The 19725-nt window shown below is 32.2% G+C and overlaps 2 protein-coding genes and 1 pseudogene across 4 annotated transcripts; 1 reads left to right on the forward strand and 2 right to left on the reverse strand.

Moving 5' to 3' along the window:
• Window positions 1–1054: 1054 nt before the first annotated feature.
• CHIP (carboxyl terminus of HSC70-interacting protein) lies at window positions 1055–5211 on the reverse strand. The gene is made up of 8 exons (XM_085732691.1): window positions 4956–5211; window positions 4791–4858; window positions 4526–4589; window positions 3424–3495; window positions 2021–2154; window positions 1748–1898; window positions 1546–1656; window positions 1055–1454 (listed from the first exon to the last, which is right to left on the reverse strand). The coding sequence occupies exons 1-8, from the start codon at window positions 5061–5063 to the stop codon at window positions 1329–1331; spliced, it is 834 nt and encodes a 277-aa protein (XP_085588817.1). The 5' UTR covers window positions 5064–5211; the 3' UTR covers window positions 1055–1328.
• Window positions 5212–7040: 1829 nt separating this feature from the next.
• On the forward strand, window positions 7041–10632 carry NRPB4 (RNA polymerase II, Rpb4, core protein). Of its 2 annotated transcripts, none has more exons than XM_085731596.1 (7): window positions 7041–7111; window positions 7224–7290; window positions 8047–8155; window positions 8503–8580; window positions 9098–9131; window positions 9287–9355; window positions 10308–10632. In XM_085731596.1, exons 2-7 carry the CDS (start codon window positions 7242–7244, stop codon window positions 10383–10385), a joined length of 417 nt encoding a protein of 138 aa, XP_085587722.1. In that variant the 5' UTR covers window positions 7041–7111; window positions 7224–7241; the 3' UTR covers window positions 10386–10632. The 2 variants fall into 2 exon arrangements, with proteins under 2 accessions (XP_085587722.1, XP_085587723.1); XM_085731597.1 differs by having other exon boundaries at window positions 7227–7290.
• Window positions 10633–14012: 3380 nt separating this feature from the next.
• LOC146896630 (disease resistance protein RUN1-like) lies at window positions 14013–18415 on the reverse strand (annotated as a pseudogene). The gene is made up of 5 exons (XR_015023300.1): window positions 17871–18415; window positions 16635–17741; window positions 16125–16400; window positions 15231–16011; window positions 14013–14746 (listed from the first exon to the last, which is right to left on the reverse strand). The product of XR_015023300.1 is annotated as a disease resistance protein RUN1-like (transcript).
• Between the last annotated feature and the right edge of the window lie 1310 nt (window positions 18416–19725).

The following is a 19725-nucleotide window of genomic DNA, read 5'->3' on the forward strand; positions in this document are numbered from 1 at the left end:
AATATGGATAACAACAATAAAGGATTTTCCTCTCAAAAATAAATAAGTAAAGGATTTAAACAAAGTTAATGGTAACAAGTTTTGCCTACACAGTATTTTTTTACTCATGTCTAGAAGGTAGTGCTTAGGAGTTTCAATTTAAAAAAAAAAATGCATTTCCATAAAATTTTGAACATGTAATTTGTATAAAAATGATAATTTTAATTGTAACAAAAAAAATCTGAGAATTTTAATGACTCAAAAGTGTAACATGTGCAGTGAGTTATGAGTGTTTTCAAAAACTTGCAAAAGTCTGTTGTTAATCCCTCCACATCAAGTGATAATGTCATTATTCTTATTCAGGATGGAATCAACAGAGAGAAGAGTTACAAGGGGAACATTCTAAGTCAGATAGTTGAAGCATCAGACACATAGGAGGATAGCCCTGAGGTGATACCAGATATCTCTGTCTGATAATGCTACGAAGACTCAATATTGTCCTTGACACACAATCAATAGCAATTGCTCCCGAAAAACATAATGTCATTACACCTATGATGTTTCTGTTCTTGCTTCAATGGACAATTTGTTATATAGCACTGAAAAACATGTGGCACATACAATAGGTCTTGATTCCCGTTTATTAATGAATTCAAAAGAGTTTTGTTATTCGAATGAGTTTTGTAGACAACTTATGAGACAGCAAATGTGCAGTTCTTGACTGTAATTTTGGTCATATTTAGACTTGATATTATTGTTCAAGTCACTCTTACATAATTTACTTGAACATAAATCAATTTTACAGAATCAATTCATTCAAAACTAATTTTTTTCGCAGCAAAACCAAATAGACACTTAAGCATAAAGCTCTTGCCTTGGTGGCTTTGGCATTGAGTTAACCCTGCCGATTAAGCTATTTACCACCTCTTTCCTCAATTTGAATCATCTACTTATATGGCAGAGATATAATCGTAACTTGCAATAAAAATGTGAGATAAAGGAGATAAGATGAGAGATAGAGGTAGGATCTTCATCCCTCTCTTCCACAATTCTTTTAGGAAGGAACCACAGCAAATTGGTCAAATAAACTAGTTTGATAGTCATTTCTAAGCATATGAAATGTTAAGTTTCACCAGGCACTTAAATGTGTACACAAATTCGAGTAGACTATTTACATAATATCAGTCAAAACCATATGTACACTTCATATGTTTAAAGTCACAACATTAAGGACAGACACAATTAGCAGATGAATTGACCAATCTTGCACAACACATCATCAGCATTCTGCTGCATTATGTGAACAAACAAACCTCTCACAAACTGCTAATTTCCAGCTTAATATTCTGTTAATCTATCTTGTAAGCCCACCCATGTTTGTCCAAATATTCATGGACTGCTTCCCTAATGGCCAAGTTTGATACTAGTTGTGATGGATCAAGTGGTTCCCTCGTGATAGGATCAAATTCACCAACCTAAGAAAGGAGTAGTTAAATGAGTGCACTCTGCCTCGATGGATATCGAAAAACATGTGATCCAGAATATAAAACATGAAAATCACATTACCTTCTGAAGATGGTCAAGAATCACTGCTCTCTCATATGTATGTCCACTAGGAGTAATGACAGGATCATGAAAAATATCAAGAGTTATTCTACAGCATAGATGATCAGGGACCTGTAAATTCAACAAGCCGATTTGGGTGATTAATAAATAACCTTACTTATTTCTCGAATCTATAATCTAAAAAAACAAGACACATACAGACCTCAGTTGGTATGTCCTCATCTGCAGCTTTATTGAAGACTCTTTCTACAGCCTCCAACTGTTTCAAATGGGAAGTAGTAGCATCATCTACAAATCCTTCCATTTCAGAGCCAAGAAAATGTTTTTCCTTTAGAGCAGACTTACAAGCTTCTCTGAGACACAAATACATATTGCGATAATAATACTTTACATTATAACACAAAATATTCACTAAGCCAACATAAAAATAGTTGAGATGCTCAGATAATAGATCTGACAATCAGAAAAAACATACTTCAAGTTCTGCAATTCCCATGATCGTTGGGACGATGAACGTTCCCACTCCTTGTATTTTGCCTTTGCAAACTCTTGCCATATTTCTTCAACCATATAGCCCTTTGGATTGGCCCCTCTCCCAAGATCCAAAGCCTTAATCATGACAAAAACAAAAGAATCATTATTCATTTGAAAAATGAGGGTAAGGCATTGTTATTATCTCATAAAAATGCACCACACTGAAAATCAGCAGGAATGTTGTATTCAATCAGACGTGACATTAAAATTTAAATAATGGAAGAGCCATGTCCTGTTGACAGCTCAATAGCAAGCCAAAATTCTCAAACTGTTTCTTACTTCGCAGCAAAATTTTAAATGAAGTGAAAAAATATAAAATTGAGAAATAAAAATGAAAAAGAAAGCAAATGCAGAGTGAACAGAACCCAAAAGCAAGCAATATTGGGAATTAACTAAAAACGAGTTCCAAACCATCCCTCACGTAATATACATGGATGCATCCTTAGCTTTTGTTCATCAAATATCAACATAACAAGACTGAATTAGAGAGATAAAGAGATGGAAAAGCGTCCACACACCCTAAGGCAAAGCTTTTGGCTTAAAATTGGTTTGAAATTTCATTTCGTGTGGAAGAATAAAGGGGATTAGGGGCGTGTATGAATTATTGGGCTAGGGCTTGTACTGGTAATAATACACTAGTACTTCACCTATTTAGAATTACAAAATAGGACTTCCTCAGTTGGTATTATGTATAACATCTCCATTCACCACACCATATCAATCCGATATTACTGGGATGTCCCTTTCTATCTTTTCTTCATTCCTTACCAATATCCTATAATTTTGCTAATATTGTAGAATTAATTTACATGTAGCAAATGATGCAACAGGTAAATTAGTCATTTGTTTTGCTGTTTCTACCTATAAATAGTATTTCATTATTTGAGTCATGACTTACGGTGCACATTATGAACCTTACAATGTACATATATATTCTTCACAATTTAATTTATGATGGTGTTTTAACTTGTCACTTATCTCCGTCAAACCCAATGACAGTTTTAATATATCATGTATGACTGTCCTAGATCAGAAACAGTGTAAATTGCAGAATAATAAACCACATCCAATCCCAGGGGAAGGAAGCATAAAATGTGGAGACATGATTATGTTATATTTTAATATTGTCTTTCTAGTTGTCCTGCAACATTTATCAATTGCACAAAGTTGTAAAATACTGAAGGTCACAAACAGAAAAGGGAAATAGTTTTTTTAACCATTTAACACTTAAACAAGTAAAGATGTAATCAAACTAAGAAGCACTAAATAATTTATTGCAACAGATATAACAAAATTAATTGATGTCCATGAAACACACAACAAGGGTGTTTGATGACAACAAACCTTTTGCAATTCTCGGATTCCTTTCGTATGTTCTTGTTTCTGTAGCAATGCAAGACCCAACATATAGTGTGCCTGAAATATGTGCAAAAGAAGATTCAGTTGGAAACAAGATAATCAAAACAAAGCACAAAGATGCAAACATTTTACAAAATAATCAAATATAAGATGTAATGAGAAAAATATTCACACAGCCAGTGGTTTCACCAAACTCTGGAAGTCACTTCAACAAACAATTGATATATCAATGTATTAAAGTTCATATTTTGATATTGAAACACCTTCCAAAACTAACTCAAAACAAGACATACATACATATCTTGGTAGTTAATGTACTAGATCCCACAAAGTTGTGTTTGGTTTAGACACAAAACTTAGCATCAATGAGTCAATAATATTAATACAATAACAAAGTTAAAAAAGATAATAATATTAAGTCGAGGTTTCCACCGAGATTGTTTGGACACCTGTACATCATCTGAGAGGTTTATAGCAAACATATGCATCTTACATAGCTCATCAAAATCATAAAACAATCTAAAATTTAGAAAACCCCCTTTAACACAGCCCAGGAACCAACTAAATTTTAAGTAAAGAAAACATGGAAATAGGTTGAGTAGTTATTTGATAATTGAGTTGCAAGGATTTGTGTAACACGAATCCAACTCCTCAGAGATCTGCAATGCTCAGAATTCTTAAAATTGTGGCCAAATGATCTTTTCCAAGAGAACTACTTAATGTTTCAAGAATCATTAACATCAAGGAATTTGTATCCCCACGCATAAATAAATTTAAGAAAATGCTAAACATCACGAAAAGTTACGAGAGCAATATTTATGATAGGCTATTTAGCACCAATACCCAATCTGTTTTACGCCTAATCCGAATGTAAAGTCACGTGGATTGTTTTAAACCCAAAATGTGCATCGCGCGTGCATTTTCACGAATAAAGGGTTTGTGATATATAGCATTGCTTATACAACTAAATGTGCAAACAAATTCATTCAAAAGCAAAATCAATATCTGTAACCGATAGCCATTAAATCAACCAGGTGCGAGACAAAAGGAGGAATTACAAAATAACAAACAGATCAATCATTATAACCTTAACAGAATGACTGTCCAGCTGAATTGCTCTTCTAGAATCTTCCTCAACCCTCTCCCATTCACTACAAATAAACCAAACACATTGTGGACACAATTGTAATCAATAAAACCTCCAAAATCTCAATATTCCAACCACAATTTCAATTGCATACATGCAGAAATCAAAACCCTAAAAAACCCACAACCCAAATTTCAAATCAAATTAAAAACCCTAAACAATCAAAAACACCCAAAAAATTCACAAATTTCATAAAAATACATACTTTCGTTTGAGATGACACAAAGCACGATTGGTGAAATAAACAGGAACATTAGGGCAAAGCGTAATTGCCTACAAAACAAAAAACCCATGTCAGAAACGAAACAAAGTTTTAATTCTTGCAATTGAAAAGAAAAGGGTAAGTAAAAATGGAAAATTTGAATGAAACCTCAGTGTAAGCATCGATGGCGGCATTAAAACGGTTTTTCTTGAAGTAATTGTTACCGTCGTTTCGCAAAAGCTCGGCTTGTCTCATCGCCGAAGCGTTTGGCCTCATTTCACTATATCTAATGTTTATATCTATAGATTATTATGTGAATGAATGAATTGATGTTTATAATGTGAATGTATTGAATGTGAATTGTAGAAAATTGGAAATAGAGAAGAAGAAGAAACGGAGAGTACCGATGAAGAAAGGTAACAACGAGTTTTGGAAAATATGATGAGTATTGACTTGTACGCCTCGCAATTTCGGTCAATATCCAGTTAAAATAAATTGTCTAATGAATTTCTGTAAAAAATTTTTTTTGTCAAATATCCTAATTTTTTTTAATATGATGTTTGATATGAACTTTTAAAAAATAGCCCAAATATTACTATTACTATTTTTAGTAAAATTTAAGTTAAGTTTTATTTGGTAAAATTTAAGTTTTATAATCATAAAAATGGACCTTTGAAAAAAATATCATAAAAATGGAGAACAAAAATATTATCAAAATATAGTACTCCCTTCGGTCCTTTTTATTAGAAACAAAAGTGAACATTTTTTGGTCCTTTTTATAAGAAGATTGACCAAGTTTCAAGTATGTTTGAAACTAAATTTCATTTGTGCCCTTATTTATTATGAGGGAGAAAATTAAAAGTAAGTAAGTTGGTGGAATAAAGAGTAATTAATTTAGTGGTATTCATGGAATTTTTTTAAACGTAGAAGTGTATTAAATAAAGATGACTATTTTCAATGTATTTCCTTGGTCTTGATGTTTTATGTCTTTTGTTTCTTGTATAAAGGATCGGAGGGAGTATAAATAGTAGAGCCTTCTTTTAGATTAGATGGAGTTTATATTACACAATATACTATACGTAAATATAACACAACACATTTTATCATATAAGATCTATCTCAATTAATTTAAAACTCTTCAAAGATATAATAATATATTTTATTTTTACAATTTTTTAAAAATTAAGGGGTAAAAAATGCATTTAAAACCGTTTTCCTTTTTTTTTGTGGTGGGTTTGAGTTCGAACCCCGTACCTTGCATATTTTATGCATTGTCCATATCAACCGAGTTAAGCTCACAAGGACATTAAAACCTTTTTCCTATAATAACATGATACTTTTACAACTTTTTAAAAATATAAATGCAATAATATGATATTTGTTAAATCCAATTATTTAATACACTTATAAAACTCTTCAAAGCTATATAAAAGAGAGAAAAAATGAAAAGAGAAAATACACAAAAATTCTATCACTTATATTCGAACATCGTGTTTAATATCATTTTGTAAATAATCTTGATAATAATTTGTTTCTATTTTTCTTAATTGGTTGTTAATTATTTATAATCAAAGATTTTGAATTTAATTAGTATTTTTTAAATGAATTTTAATTATGAATGAATTTTGAGCTCAAGATAGGATATTGCCAAAACTTATTTAGGGTCATGAAAGAATTTACAATAAACAAATGTTTGTTTTTGTCAAAAAAAAATATATATATATTTTTTTACGAATTTTTTTTGTTTGCCCTATAATGAAAAAAAAATTCTAAATCGCCCTACATGAAAAAGAAAGTCCAAAACTACCATACTTTTTCTCTTTCTCTTTATTCCACCGCAAAACAGGTTTGTGGGGTGTCCTTCCAAACAATTTCATTTTGGGGGGAAGACCATTTTTTGTCTTATTATGGGGGAAGAACATAATAAGACAAAAAAATGGTCTTCCCCCCCCCCCCCCCCCCCAAATGAAATTGTTGGGAAGGACACCCCCAAACCTCGTTTTTGGGAAGAACATAATAAGACAAAAAAGCAGTCTTCCCCCAAAATGAAATTCTTTGGGAAGGACACCCCCAAACCTCGTTTTGCGGGGAATAAAGAGAAAGTGAAAAAGTAGGGTAGTTTTGAACTTTCTTTTTCATGTAGGGCATATTTAGAATTTTTTTTTCATTATAGGGCAGACAAAAAAATTCATTTTTTTTACAGAAATAAAGTGGTAGCTTTATAAACGCTGCGTTTCACGTTGTCAAAAATCCAAAACAAGTGTTCCTTTCTTCCCAGGTGAACGTCACAAAAACCCTCAACTTCTCTCACCGTTTTGATTCCGGTTAGTACGTTACACCTTTTGTTCTTCTTCTTCCCAATCACATCATTGATCATTGTCTTTGTAATTTGATTTCTACTAATTTTTTTCAAATCTTCAAAATTACTGAATTCAGCAGAAGAAGGAGTGAATCATGTCTGGAGAAGAGGAAGAAAACGCCGCTGAACTCAAAATCGGAGATGGTAAATTCTCATTCTCGTTTTTCTCCATTAATTCTTCACTTAATTATCGATTCGCTTCTTTCCTTGCGTTCTGTTTGGCTTGAATTTCGCAGTGTTGCATCATTAGTAAATTTTGAAATCCCTAATTCGAAATTTTTACCTTCACACATCCTAATTTTTCGTTTAGGGTTTCTTTTAGATCAGCTATAAGGTTAAAATCATGCCTTACCAAACAGACCCCAAGTGAATATGTTCTATTACGTTGTTCCCACTAAATTGTAAATTTTACTGCCACTTAAACCGATTAATTTCCAGCTTATATATTAAGTACTTGTCATATATAAGCGCTTATTATAATCTATTTCCGTAACAAAAGATAAAATAAAGTAAACCTGTTTTTGTATAAGCAGAAAACTGTTTTATACATCAGCTATCCTAGAGAGCTTATAAAAATAAGCTGAAAATAGCTTATGAACATGTCATAAGCTGTTTTCATAACTTCTTCTCACAAGTGCTTATGTCAGTAGATAAGCTCAAATAAGCCAATCCAAGGGCCTTATTCTTTATGTTTGTCCTAGTTGAATACTACCTAGACTTATATTCTACTCCATTTAGATAGCTCTTTTATTACACCATTCAAAATCTGATTGGTTATTTGATTGACACCCAATGCTGTGTTTTGTCATGTTGGATTGATTAAACATGTTTTTAGTTTGATATAATTGTTTGACTTTTTGTTTTTGCACTAAAGAAGTAGTTTTTTCTTTTTTCTTCCAGAGTTTTTGAAAGCAAAGTGCTTGATGAACTGTGAAGTTTCATTAATTCTGGAGCACAAATATGAGCAGCTTCAGCAGTCGTCTGATGATGCCATGAATCAAGTTTCTCAGTGAGTTCAAATCCTGTATCAAAGTTCATGTGTTGTTCTGACACAAAGTTCATGCATACCATTTTTACACCCGTAGCAAAATTACTTTTTATTCCGGGAATATGACATGCATTTGTTATACTTAATGACTCAAAGATCTTTTATTTTGATACTATTGCTGGAAGAAGAGAGTTATGCTTTGATGTCTGCTGCTGTAATAATACCTAAATTAAATAACATTTCCTTGAACTTGCCAAACCCAATTGACATATTTTCAATGATGAATTTGATAATGATGTTGATATAGAAGCGGAGTAATGTTGTAGTTAGCACCTTAGAGTAATGTGTTTTTCCTTCTATTTTTTCAGGGTATTTGAAAAGTCATTGCAGTATGTGAAGCGTTTCAGCCGCTACAAAAATCCTGATGCTGTTAGACAAGTTCGAGAGTATCCTCCAAAACTGAGCCGATGAACCCATTTTCTATTTCTCATGATTCATATATTTACTTAAATGAAAATTGTGTTGGGGTCCATCTCATTTCTTTCATAATAATGAATAATCTCGTTTTCTTTTATTTCTTGATTGATTTTTCTCTTGTCTTTCTGGATCCTGTGTTTCCTTTTAGGGTTCATTTGGTTGAGAGTGGCTGAAGGGGAGGGGATATTTTAAATCATTTATGTTTGGTTCAATTTTTAAGAGAGGGGGATGGGAGGGAATCAAAATCCCTCCTAGACTACTTTTTGCTTCCCCTCAAATTGGGGGGATTTGGATGTGAGGTGACTAAAAACACTTCTAAACCATTTAAAAATTCCTCCCCTCATCTTAAACCAAACATGCTTTTAATTAAAAACTCTCCCCTTCGTTGAACCAAACGGACCCCTACGTAATATCTCTTTCTATCATTTAATAAGAAATTTGAATATGCAATGCCCTGTATCAGATTGTGATCTTAACTGGCTTAAGAATTTTGGCTAGATATCAGTTGGCTGAATTTGAGGTAATCTGACTATTCCCTTCACAAATTCGGTTTAGGAAGCAAGTTTTCACATTTTATTTTCAGGATAAAGAAAGGAGTTATAATTTCACACAATACAATTAACTGTTCCAATGAATTCACTACCAAAAAAAACTGTTCCAATGAATTTATTGCAGCTGTGTGTCCTAGGCAATCTTTGCCCGGAAACTGTGGAGGAAGCTATTGCTATGGTTCCATCTATCAAGGTATAAATAATTTGCTTCTCCTTCTTTTTGTAAACTTTTCCTGTTGGGCGGGGAGGAGAAGGATTTGTTTTTGGGAAGGAGTGGTGATGTAAAGTCAATTTTAAATGATTTTCATTCTCCCTTTCATGCTTGTTAAAATGAAGGGGAGGGAAATAAAGGCATGAATTGAATCAAATATGATGTTCTATAAATTTATCTCTTTGAATAAATTTCTATTAAAATTTTATTGAGTTGGTAGGACGGTAGTATTGTTTGATTGATGTGGTCAATACTATCTAGCAGGGAATAACTTGTTTTTGGTGTAAAATTCTGTTTTGATAATGAGCAAAATCAGAAATATCTACAAGTTATTGTGGCAATTAAATTTACAAAAATTCCCAAAATTGGAGAACTCATAAGTAAAAGCTGGAGGATATTATTGGGTTACTATTTATTTTTCTTCTCCTTAATGGCATCTCACTTTTTTATTAATATGTTTTCATGTATTCTCTCCGTGAGCATTCTGTTACATTGTTCTTTTACCATTTGCCCTCACCGGAATATATTCCAGATTCATCATGGTTCAAAATGTTTTTTCTGACAGATAAAATTAATGAAAAAACTTCATTTTCTGGGTGTATGTGTGTTATCCAATTGTAAACTAAACTTGCCTCTATATGGTTGTAACCTTATAATAATTGATAGGGTGATTGACATTTGAAGTATTCTTGCACCCTTGTGGATCGTGGTTTTAAAATTATAGTACTGTTAAACATGGTCAAGTGCTATGCTTATTGATTTCCTGTCTCACATGCTGGTTGTGGTCTAACTTTAAGTTTTATGCTTTTACTGATGAGATAACATAGGCTTCTATTGAGTTGTGTGAAGCTGCTGAGCAAGTTGCAGTTCACACACTAAATTTGTGTAACAACTAATACATCTTTTTTGTTATGTGTCATTTTTTAACATGCAGACAAGAGGACGTGCTCAGGATGATGAAGCAATTGAGAAGATGTTAAATGACTTATCACTGATTAAGAAATTTGAATAAGAGTTTCTTCCAGTTCTTGTAAATCATGGTTAGTTCTGTGATGTACTGTAAGTGGTACTGTATAACATACCACTTGACAGCAAACAATGTGTTTTGTAGTTATTGCAGAACTCATGTTGGTAATATAGCTACCTTACTGTGATTTTTATCGAGGAGGATTTGATAGAGGTGGTATGTGGTGCATGAGACTGTGTGTGGTAGGTTATGAACTTGTGATGAAAGAACACTGATTATTGTCTTGCTTGTATTCTCCTATCTGCAACAAATGGGGGCTATTATACTTTTGCTTGAGACATGATTAGAGAACACAGTACACACGCCGGTTCCTTTTATTTTTTTTGACAAGACACTCGCCGGTTCCTATTTCCCACAAATGTGTGATAATTGTCTAGAAACTAAAGAGATACACTTCATGCAAATTACCGAACCCTATCTTCTAGGATATTAGATGCAGACACATACGAGCACACATTATTATTTACATGTGAAAATTTTCCTAAAATGAAAATGGATTGTGTTTTTTGATCCTTCTTCAAACTACAAACATTTCGTAGAAACTATACTTCGTCTGGCATTTCATTTCAATTTCATGCTGTATTTCATTATAGCAATTTCGCAAGCAGCAAGGATGCTCAGATATAACTCTATGGTATTATTCAATCGTTTTTGTAGAGGTTATGTTGAAATAAATAATAAAAATAGGGTTAATTATGTTTCTAGTCCCTATAAAATAGCGACCTTGTAAGTTTAGTCCCTACTTAATTTTAATAGCATTTTTAGTCCCTAATTTTGTTTTTCTCGCACCGAGTATTAGTCCCTACTCAATTCAAATTTGTTTAATTTATGCTTAAACTCTTAAATTTTTGAACAATTTTTTGCGTACATGTTTAGAACATTACTAAAAGTTCGTCCGCAAAAAATTATTGCAAAATTTGATTTCTACATCCATATTTTATTACTTTTTATCTTTAACTTTTGTCGTTTTAAAAAATTAATATTTAATTCATTTCATGTCGAAAAATTCTAAATTTTAGTAAACGAACCTTTCATAGTGTTCTAATCTTGTCTCAAAAAAATCGTTCAAAAATTTAAGAGTTTAAGAATAATTAATCAAACTTTGTTTTAGCAGGGGGACTAAAATTATAAGTAAATTTTTTTTTATAGAGACTAAAATTATAAGTAAATTTTTTTTTATAGAGACTAAAAATGCTATTAAAATTAAGTAGGGACTAAACTTACAAGGTCGCTATTTTATAGGGACTAGAAACATAATTAACCCATAAAAATAAAGGCATTTCTCAAAAACGAAAGAGCTTTATGCATTCCAATGCCTAGCACGAAAGAGCTTTATGCATTCCAATGCCTAGCATGGATGAAAATGATTTGAGGAATTCCAATGCAATGAATACGCAATGTTGTAATTTGAAGTGCATGATTCAACATCGAGTATTTATTGTATTGAAATTCCCGAAATCATTTTCAGAAATGCTTAGTGTGGAATATTTCTACAGCTTTTGTTGTATCACAAATTTCATGCAACCATGTCGATAAAAATAATCTGGATAACTGTGTGAACATCATCAACAGAGAGGGAATCACATATTTAGGCTTTGACTAAAAAATTTGGGCATATGTTGAAATATATTCTCTCTGTCTCGTATTATGTCTCATATTAAGTGTGCCGAGTCACATAAAATAGTCGCCCAGCAAATTAATATTACATGATTCATCATTTTATTGTTGGAAAAAAATATGATTCATTAGTTGTCAAACTCTATTCCATGACCAAAAAACTTGGCCATTTTTGTCAAATATACAATATCAATAAGCTTCTTCCATTATACTGTCATTCTGAATTCAATATGTGCAATTTAAGAACATAACAGTGTACTGCTTATTCAAAATACGCACATGATCACTCATTCTAACAAATTCAGTCATTAGTTATGTTATGGTATATGACCCTTTTCAGTTTATGTTAGGTATATCATTCAACTTATATTTCACGAGTATAACAAACATGGAGCAAGCTTGCAGGAAAACAGTGAAATTAATAACTTATGACCAGTTCAAAATATTGAAATATCGTATTTTTTAGATGAAGCTATGTGATTGTAGATAGAAAAGGCTCTAAAAGAAGGCTATAAGTGAAGTTTTTTTAGATACTTTAACCAAAGTTATTTCATGTTTTTTAAGGCTTTGTTAGAGATTTGGATTTTGGAGGGTTTTAAGGGGAAATTTTTTGAAGGCTAAGTTTATAATTACATATTTGATATATTTTTTTTAAAGAACAACATAATGATTGATCATATAATACTCAAACCACATTTATTTCATTTTTAAATTCATTTTATAGTGTTCTTAATTTAAAAAAGAAAAATAAGTCATCTCCTCGGTTCCACAACCCAATTCGCAAACAAAGCCTTAATGAACAACAAGAGACTGAGATAGAGGGAAAGAACTTCTGATATGCATGCAAAAACATAGAACTGCAATTTCTTTTATGAAAAAGTTCATCTGCAGTTAAAATTTCAATTTCTTTATCACATTGTTTCAGCTTATAACTTATATTAAACTGATAACTTCTTTTTTCCTACAATGAAATATCTTTAATGAACCAAAAGTGTTACATACTAACATGAGAATTGTATGGTGGAGAGGTTTTTAAAAAACTTGCAAACATCCTTACGATTATTTTTGCTATTATTAGAGTTATCAAAAACCAATTAATGAAAATATTAATTATTATTAAACAATATATATAGCTTATTTTATCACTAACAAGTCATCAACAACTCATTTGAGTTATCCTTAATCATACATCTCCAAAAATTGAACCATGGATACATTTGTCCGGTCTAGTCTATTACCAATAGTAATGACTTGTCTAGTTTTGTTAGTAAAAACTGGGATTTCAACCAATGTTGAAGAATCAAATGGTTCTCCTTCTACGATTAATTATGCACCGAGACCATTGTCATCGTCGTATGAAAAGTATTTGAACAATTGTGCGTCAAAGTTATATCCATTATGTGGTGATGAGATTTTCCATACTGTTTTTTCTGGTAATCAAACAACTGGTACTGAATGTTGTTATAACCTTATTAATGAGGTGGGAGAACGCTGCCATGAAGACTTGACAAGATATATTTTGTCACTGGAAGATTACAAGCACAACAAAATTTCATTTTGGCAAAGAAGTAAGAAAGTTTGGGATGATTGTGTTTCTATTTTATTAAACATTTCTCCAGTAGAATCAGTAGATCCCACTGTATATAACTTTAACTAAATATCCTTAAAAAATTATGAGCTTGTACAACTTTATATTAAATAACCCATTTGTTGGGACTGCAAATATTGAAATAATGTTTGAAATATCTATTACACATTGTTTGCAACTTTTTATGGTACATTGTTTACCTTCTCATTCTTTTCGTTGCTAATGTGTTGGTCCCCATTTTTTTGGCTGACATTGCATGTACTTAATCTTATGATCAAAGGATGAATGCCAACAATGATATGTAAAAGAAACAAAAAGGATCCGAAATTAACGTGCTCAAGTAGATATTTCAATATGGCTTTATAATCTCATTAATTGAAACAAATAACAAGCACACTAGTTCCCCTTTTTATGCATATAAAACACAGGGCTACCCATCCTCCCTCCATAAAAATATTGAGAAATATGAATCAAGGGAATTCATTTATGATAAAGGCATGTTCAATCAAAAATTGTTTAAACTTCTATCTCTATGCTGGTTCAAGCATAAACGTTCACACATTCTTTTTGCAAATCTTGTAAAGATACTTCTATTCGACTTTGGTGGTGGATCCATTTTCACTTCAGGTGATAACTGCATGTTCGCTTCGGCTGATGGTTCCATTTTCACTTCAGGTGGCAGATGCAAGTTCCCTTCGGCTGATGCCTCCGTTTCAATGTTAGCTGATGACTCAACTTCCATAGTAATTGACTGGCCATATATTAGATAAACAGCCGTCTCCAAAACAATTGATCCATATCCCTGTCCAAAAGCTACAAATATCTTCACTTCGTCACCGGGTCCTAGATTTGATGTTACATTCTTCCAATCTTCATCATTAAAGGACGTTACTGTGTCTCGCTTGTATATCTGAATGGTGCACTTTGTATAATTAATGATCAAAACACTAGCAAGACTTTCAACTCCCAAGTTTTCATATGTTGATGAATAAACAACACGTAAGATTATTCCTTTCATGTAACAATCAATATTCTTAGGAACGTGAAATAGTGCTGAAGGACCTTCACCAGTATAGGTTAGCCAAAAAGGATAATTGCCACCCAGAAGGAAAAAATCTCTTGAATCATTAGTTGTTAATACCTGTATCACAAGCATATGCTTCGTTAATTATGTAATTGTGCTATTCGAGTTACATATACTTCATTAGTTATCATTTGACGTAAAACTAAAATAGTTGCATGAGTGAGAAATTAAGTTCAAATCATATAAGAGAAGAGACATCAAGAAGATAGATGCACAAACACACTACATAACAAATTACTACACAAATATAACACACTGGTGTTTTGTACTGGTATAGTAACATTCAGCGCAAGGTTCTTGATTCCAACTAATATTGAGAGTATAGGAAGTAGGAACAACATAAATTAAGAGTCTCAAATCCACTAGCTGTAAAGAATAAGTGTTTTACAAGGTGACACCTGATCTAAATTATTGACCAGATAAATTTATTGAGAAGTAAAACATTGATGTGTAAAATGCTACAAGTGGCAATTTAGTTTTCACATATTATATAATAATCATATAACAAAGGGTCGAAAAGCCAAGGGGATACAGAAGGAACCTGTGATATGCTCTTGCTAAGAGTATCAATGACCATATGGCAATTTCCCATTCTAATCAAAATTCAAAAGTGATCTCAAGGAAAAATTCGACATTTGTAATGCATGTGATGTTTTCGATGTGGCAAAATTTACATCATGTCGATTATCAAGAATTCTTCGTAAATGAGAAATTAGTGCATTCCTTGATTGGCATTGTACCCAAACAGTTCTGAGTTGTGAAAGGTTCGTAACTATTGGTGATAGAAAGCCCAAGTTATTATCATGTGCATTGATGTAAGCTAGAGATAAAGCCATGTTTCCCAATCTAGAATTACGGGGTTGAAAATTAATTGTTGATGACATCCAAGACCAAATGAGAGAAGGGAAAATATCATGTGATAATCCTTCATATCCACATAGGGATATATATCCGATGCTTTTCGATCTTACTATTGAATAGGGCACTTCTTTTATAGCTGTATCTTTTGCGATCAGTGTTGTCAAGGATTCCATCTGCACTATCCCTTCTTCCAACTTGTCAATCTTTGAACAACCAGAAAGGATGAGAGTTTTCAAAGATTTCAATTGATATATCTTCTCTGGGAGATGGCAAAGACTTGTACAGTCCTTGAAATTTATCAGAAGAAGACTATTGAGATCTCCAATGGACTGGTGTATCTCAGACAAGTTTGGACAATCCTTCATGATGAGCTTTTCTAGATTTGGTGATTTTGAAAAGTCTGGAGTGCTTTCCAAGTACTTGGAATGACTAAGATTGAGAATTTTTAGCTTCCCCAACAACTACATGAAGATAAATGTTTAAATAAAGTTTTGAGAAAAATGGAAAATGAATTGTGGCAAATATTACCACTCTCATCAACATTAAGTTTCAGAAGAAAATGTTAACATTCTACCTGGCTTTCACTCCAAAGGTGTTTGATTTTGCTGTGTTTTAAGTCAATAACAATTAGATTTCCCAGATAAAAGTCATCAGGAATATAGTTGAAGGCAAATGCTTGCCAATGGACCCATCTCAATTCTTTAGACAGACATCCATAATCTCCAGTGAGGTCAACACAATCAAGTTGTAGAAGCCTCAGATTCTTCATCTCCTTGAAAGAATTAGCACTGAAGCAAACTCTGCTGGTTCTTTTCAACTTCAAAACCAATCCCTCTACAGTTTCTGTTCCCTGCATGTGAAGAAAAAACCAGATAAAAGTATGAGGAGACCCTTTTCATTTTCTAGATGCAAAGTGATAAATAAAGGAACAGCAGTGCAGCCTAAGCATACTGGTAAGGAATGACAAATACACTCCATTCATGAATCTACAATTTTCAGCTAATAATTATGTAGAGGAAATCAATTCAGAAACAAAGAGTCTTACGATCTTGACAAGATTATGGAGGGTGATTAAAGTTCTTACAGAATTTTTGGTCAAAACATCATGTACATCCTGGTGCAACCATAGTCGACTACGATTCCCAGGTGCTTTTGCTGAACTTTCACGAACAATTTCTCTTCCCATATCTCTTATTAAATCATGCATTCCAAATTTGTTATTCATTTCAATTTTTACAAGGCTCCGCTCCGCTATATGAGGATGGCTATTCCAATATCAGCATGAAGTCCACAGCCATTTAGTATTTCTGTAACATAGGCTCTGTCCTTGCCGATAAAGAAACAACATATGTCAAGAAATATATCCTTTTCCATATCATCCTTTAAACCATCATAGCTTATTCTCAGTTTCTCTTGCACTTGGTCATTGGGAATCGACTTTAGTTTTGAAAGTACACTTATCCATTCTTCTTCTGTCCTCTCATATAAGTAGGAACCAATGATTTCAAGAGCAACTGGTAGTCCTCCACAATAAGCAACCACGTTCATTGAGAGTTCACGGAAGTCTTCTATTGGACTAGGTTGTCTAAAACTGTGCCAACTGAAAAGCTCAAGGGACTCCTTTTCATCCATTTCCTTCATATTACACACATAATCAACCTTGAATAAGTAAAGTAGGCGTACATGTCTAGTGGTAACAATTAATACACTCCCTTGACTAAACAATCTAGGATTTCCACACAGCGACTTTAACTGTTCATAGGTGGTCACATCATCAAGTACAAATAGTGCCTTTTCCCCCGAAATCTTTTTCACAATCTTAGACGTCCCTAACCCAATGCTGCGTATCTTCTCTTTCGTTTTAAGGACATCTGAGAGTAGTTGTTCTTGTAAATGAATAATTCCTCCGTTATCTTTTTCACAAACTTCTCTAACATTTTCAATGAAACTTCTATCCACAAATTTGCGATGGATTTGATTGTAGATAGCTTTGGCCATGGTTGTTTTACCAGATCCGCCCATCCCCCATATTCCTATCACACAAACTCTCTTTAGTTGATTTTCAATATAGTCAGTCACTTCTTGCACACGGGATTCCAATCCAACTGGAAATTCGGTAATAGACAACAATGTGACATCTAGTATTTTCAAAATGTCCTCAACAATTTGCTGCATTAGTTCACCTTCATTCCTTGGATGGTAACATTTATAAAACACAAAAGTGAGGATAAATTATGAAAGAGCACAACGTAAAAAACATTCATATATTTGGGAAAGATAAATAAAGGAACAAAAAAAAAGTAGAAAGTTGTTGATTTACCTGCAATTGGTGACATCCCAACCAGACAAATTAGCAGCTTGGGTGAGTGCACTCCTCCAACTCCTTTCTAAGTATCTGTGTTTAGCAGTCGATTGCAAAGCTTTTCCAAAAGCACCCTTCTAATGACGAACAACGGAAGGGTCAACATCATAAAATACAGGAACAACCAACTGGCCACGAGATATGTGGCATTCCATGACTCTTTCAAGTTCTCTAAGACACCATCTAGATTGAGTGTAGTTTTTGGAGAAAACAAGGATAGATATATGTGACTTTTCTATTGCTTCCAATAGTTCTGACTCCAACCCGGTTCCCTTGTCAAGCTGGTGGTCGACGTATGTATTGATTCCAGCATTTTTAAGTGCAGCATAGAGATGAGAAACAAACTTCCTTCTAGTGTCTATCCCTCTGAAGTTGATGAAAACTTCGTGTATCCGTCGAGGTGCTATAGTACCACCCATTGTTTCGATTCGATTAAAGAAAAGAACAAGAATTAAAGTCAAAACCAAGAAGAAAATGCAAAACAAAAAAAAAAAAAAAAAACGCAACAAAGAGTAACTAACAAGTTTGTTTGCTTGTGTTACAATACAACAACTTAGAACTCTATTTAATCACTTGAATCCACATTATTTAGTTTATCTAGTGTTATTAAAAATGCAACACGTCGAACACGATGACTTCAATTATTCATTATATCATTTTCAGTATTGTTTAAAGTCTTCCCTGTTTATTAAACAATGGGAAATAAGACTTGGACTCCTTCACAAACCACTTATGAAATATGGACACAGGAAACATACACGACAATAATAATAAAATGACATAATCCAATGCAATCACACGTACAGATAACACATGTCTAAACCCGTACACGTCTTCAATCGAAGTTTCGTTACTACATAGATAGACACCGACAATGGAATATTTTGTTTTTTAAAAAAGTCCCTAGACCCATTTAAATCGTTAGATGGCAGTTTGGCGCTGACGTGGCCATTGTTGATCGTGCAACTTTGGCCACGTGGCGCTTCAGTTTAATTAAAAAAATTAAAAAATAATTTAAAAATTCTAAAAAATTGTTTTTTGAAATTAAAAATCTGAAAATAAATTTTAAAAATTAAAAAATAAGAAAATAAATTTCTGAAAATTTTAGATTATATAACTTTCAACAAAAAAAATTAAATATGAAAATGAAATTTTCGTAAGTTATATAATTATTTAAAATCTTCCTTAAAAAGTAATTAATTAAAATCTGAATATAAATTTTTGGAAATTAAAAATATGATTTTTTTTTGAAAATGATATAATCTAAAAATAAAAATCAATTTATTTTAATTTTTGAAAATTTATTCTCAGATTTATTTTCGAATATTATAATTTTAGTTTCATTTTCGGATATTTTTTCCAATTATTTTGAAAATTTTTAGATTATATAATTTTTGAAAATTTATAATCCAAATTTTTTTATTATATAATTTTCAAAAAATTATATTCAGATTTTTTTAATTTTTTTTCAGATTATATAATTTCAAAAAAGTTAAATTTTTGAAATTTAAATAATCTGAAATTTTTGGGAATTTATTTTCGGATTTTTTATTTATTTCTGATTTTTAATTTCAAAAAACAATATTCTAAATTTTTCAATTGTTTTTTTTAATTAATAGAAATGGCACATCGGCACCACATGACAAAAGTTGTACAATCGGCAACGGCCAAAATCACCTCAAAAGTGGGCCTATAGACCTTTTTAAAAGATAGAAAATTTTGTAAAGATACATTTAAGCATTTTTTTTACAAGGACCAAAATCAAAATAGGTCATATTTACAGGGACATTTGAAATATTTAAGCCTAATATAG

This window comes from Medicago sativa, chromosome 8 (assembly GCF_051527215.1).
Source record: "Medicago sativa cultivar Bolivia chromosome 8, Bolivia_mono, whole genome shotgun sequence".
NCBI lineage: Eukaryota > Viridiplantae > Streptophyta > Magnoliopsida > Fabales > Fabaceae > Medicago > Medicago sativa.

What these genes read in the sequence shown, in the direction of transcription:
- CHIP (XM_085732691.1), bottom strand. Translation starts at nt 5,063, where the DNA reads ATGAGGCCAAACGCTTCGGCGATGAGACAAGCCGAGCTTTTGCGAAAC. An exon ending in TTGTGTCATCTCAAACGAAA is followed by an intron (nt 4,590 to 4,790) that starts GTATGTATTTTT and finishes GTTTATTTGTAG; the next exon opens with TGAATGGGAGAGGGTTGAGG. An exon ending in ATGAGGACATACCAACTGAG is followed by an intron (nt 1,657 to 1,747) that starts GTCTGTATGTGT and finishes TTGAATTTACAG; the next exon opens with GTCCCTGATCATCTATGCTG.
- NRPB4 (XM_085731596.1), top strand. Translation starts at nt 7,242, where the DNA reads ATGTCTGGAGAAGAGGAAGAAAACGCCGCTGAACTCAAAATCGGAGAT. An exon ending in TGAACTCAAAATCGGAGATG is followed by an intron (nt 7,291 to 8,046) that starts GTAAATTCTCAT and finishes TTTTTCTTCCAG; the next exon opens with AGTTTTTGAAAGCAAAGTGC. An exon ending in GCTGTTAGACAAGTTCGAGA is followed by an intron (nt 8,581 to 9,097) that starts GTATCCTCCAAA and finishes AACTGGCTTAAG; the next exon opens with AATTTTGGCTAGATATCAGT.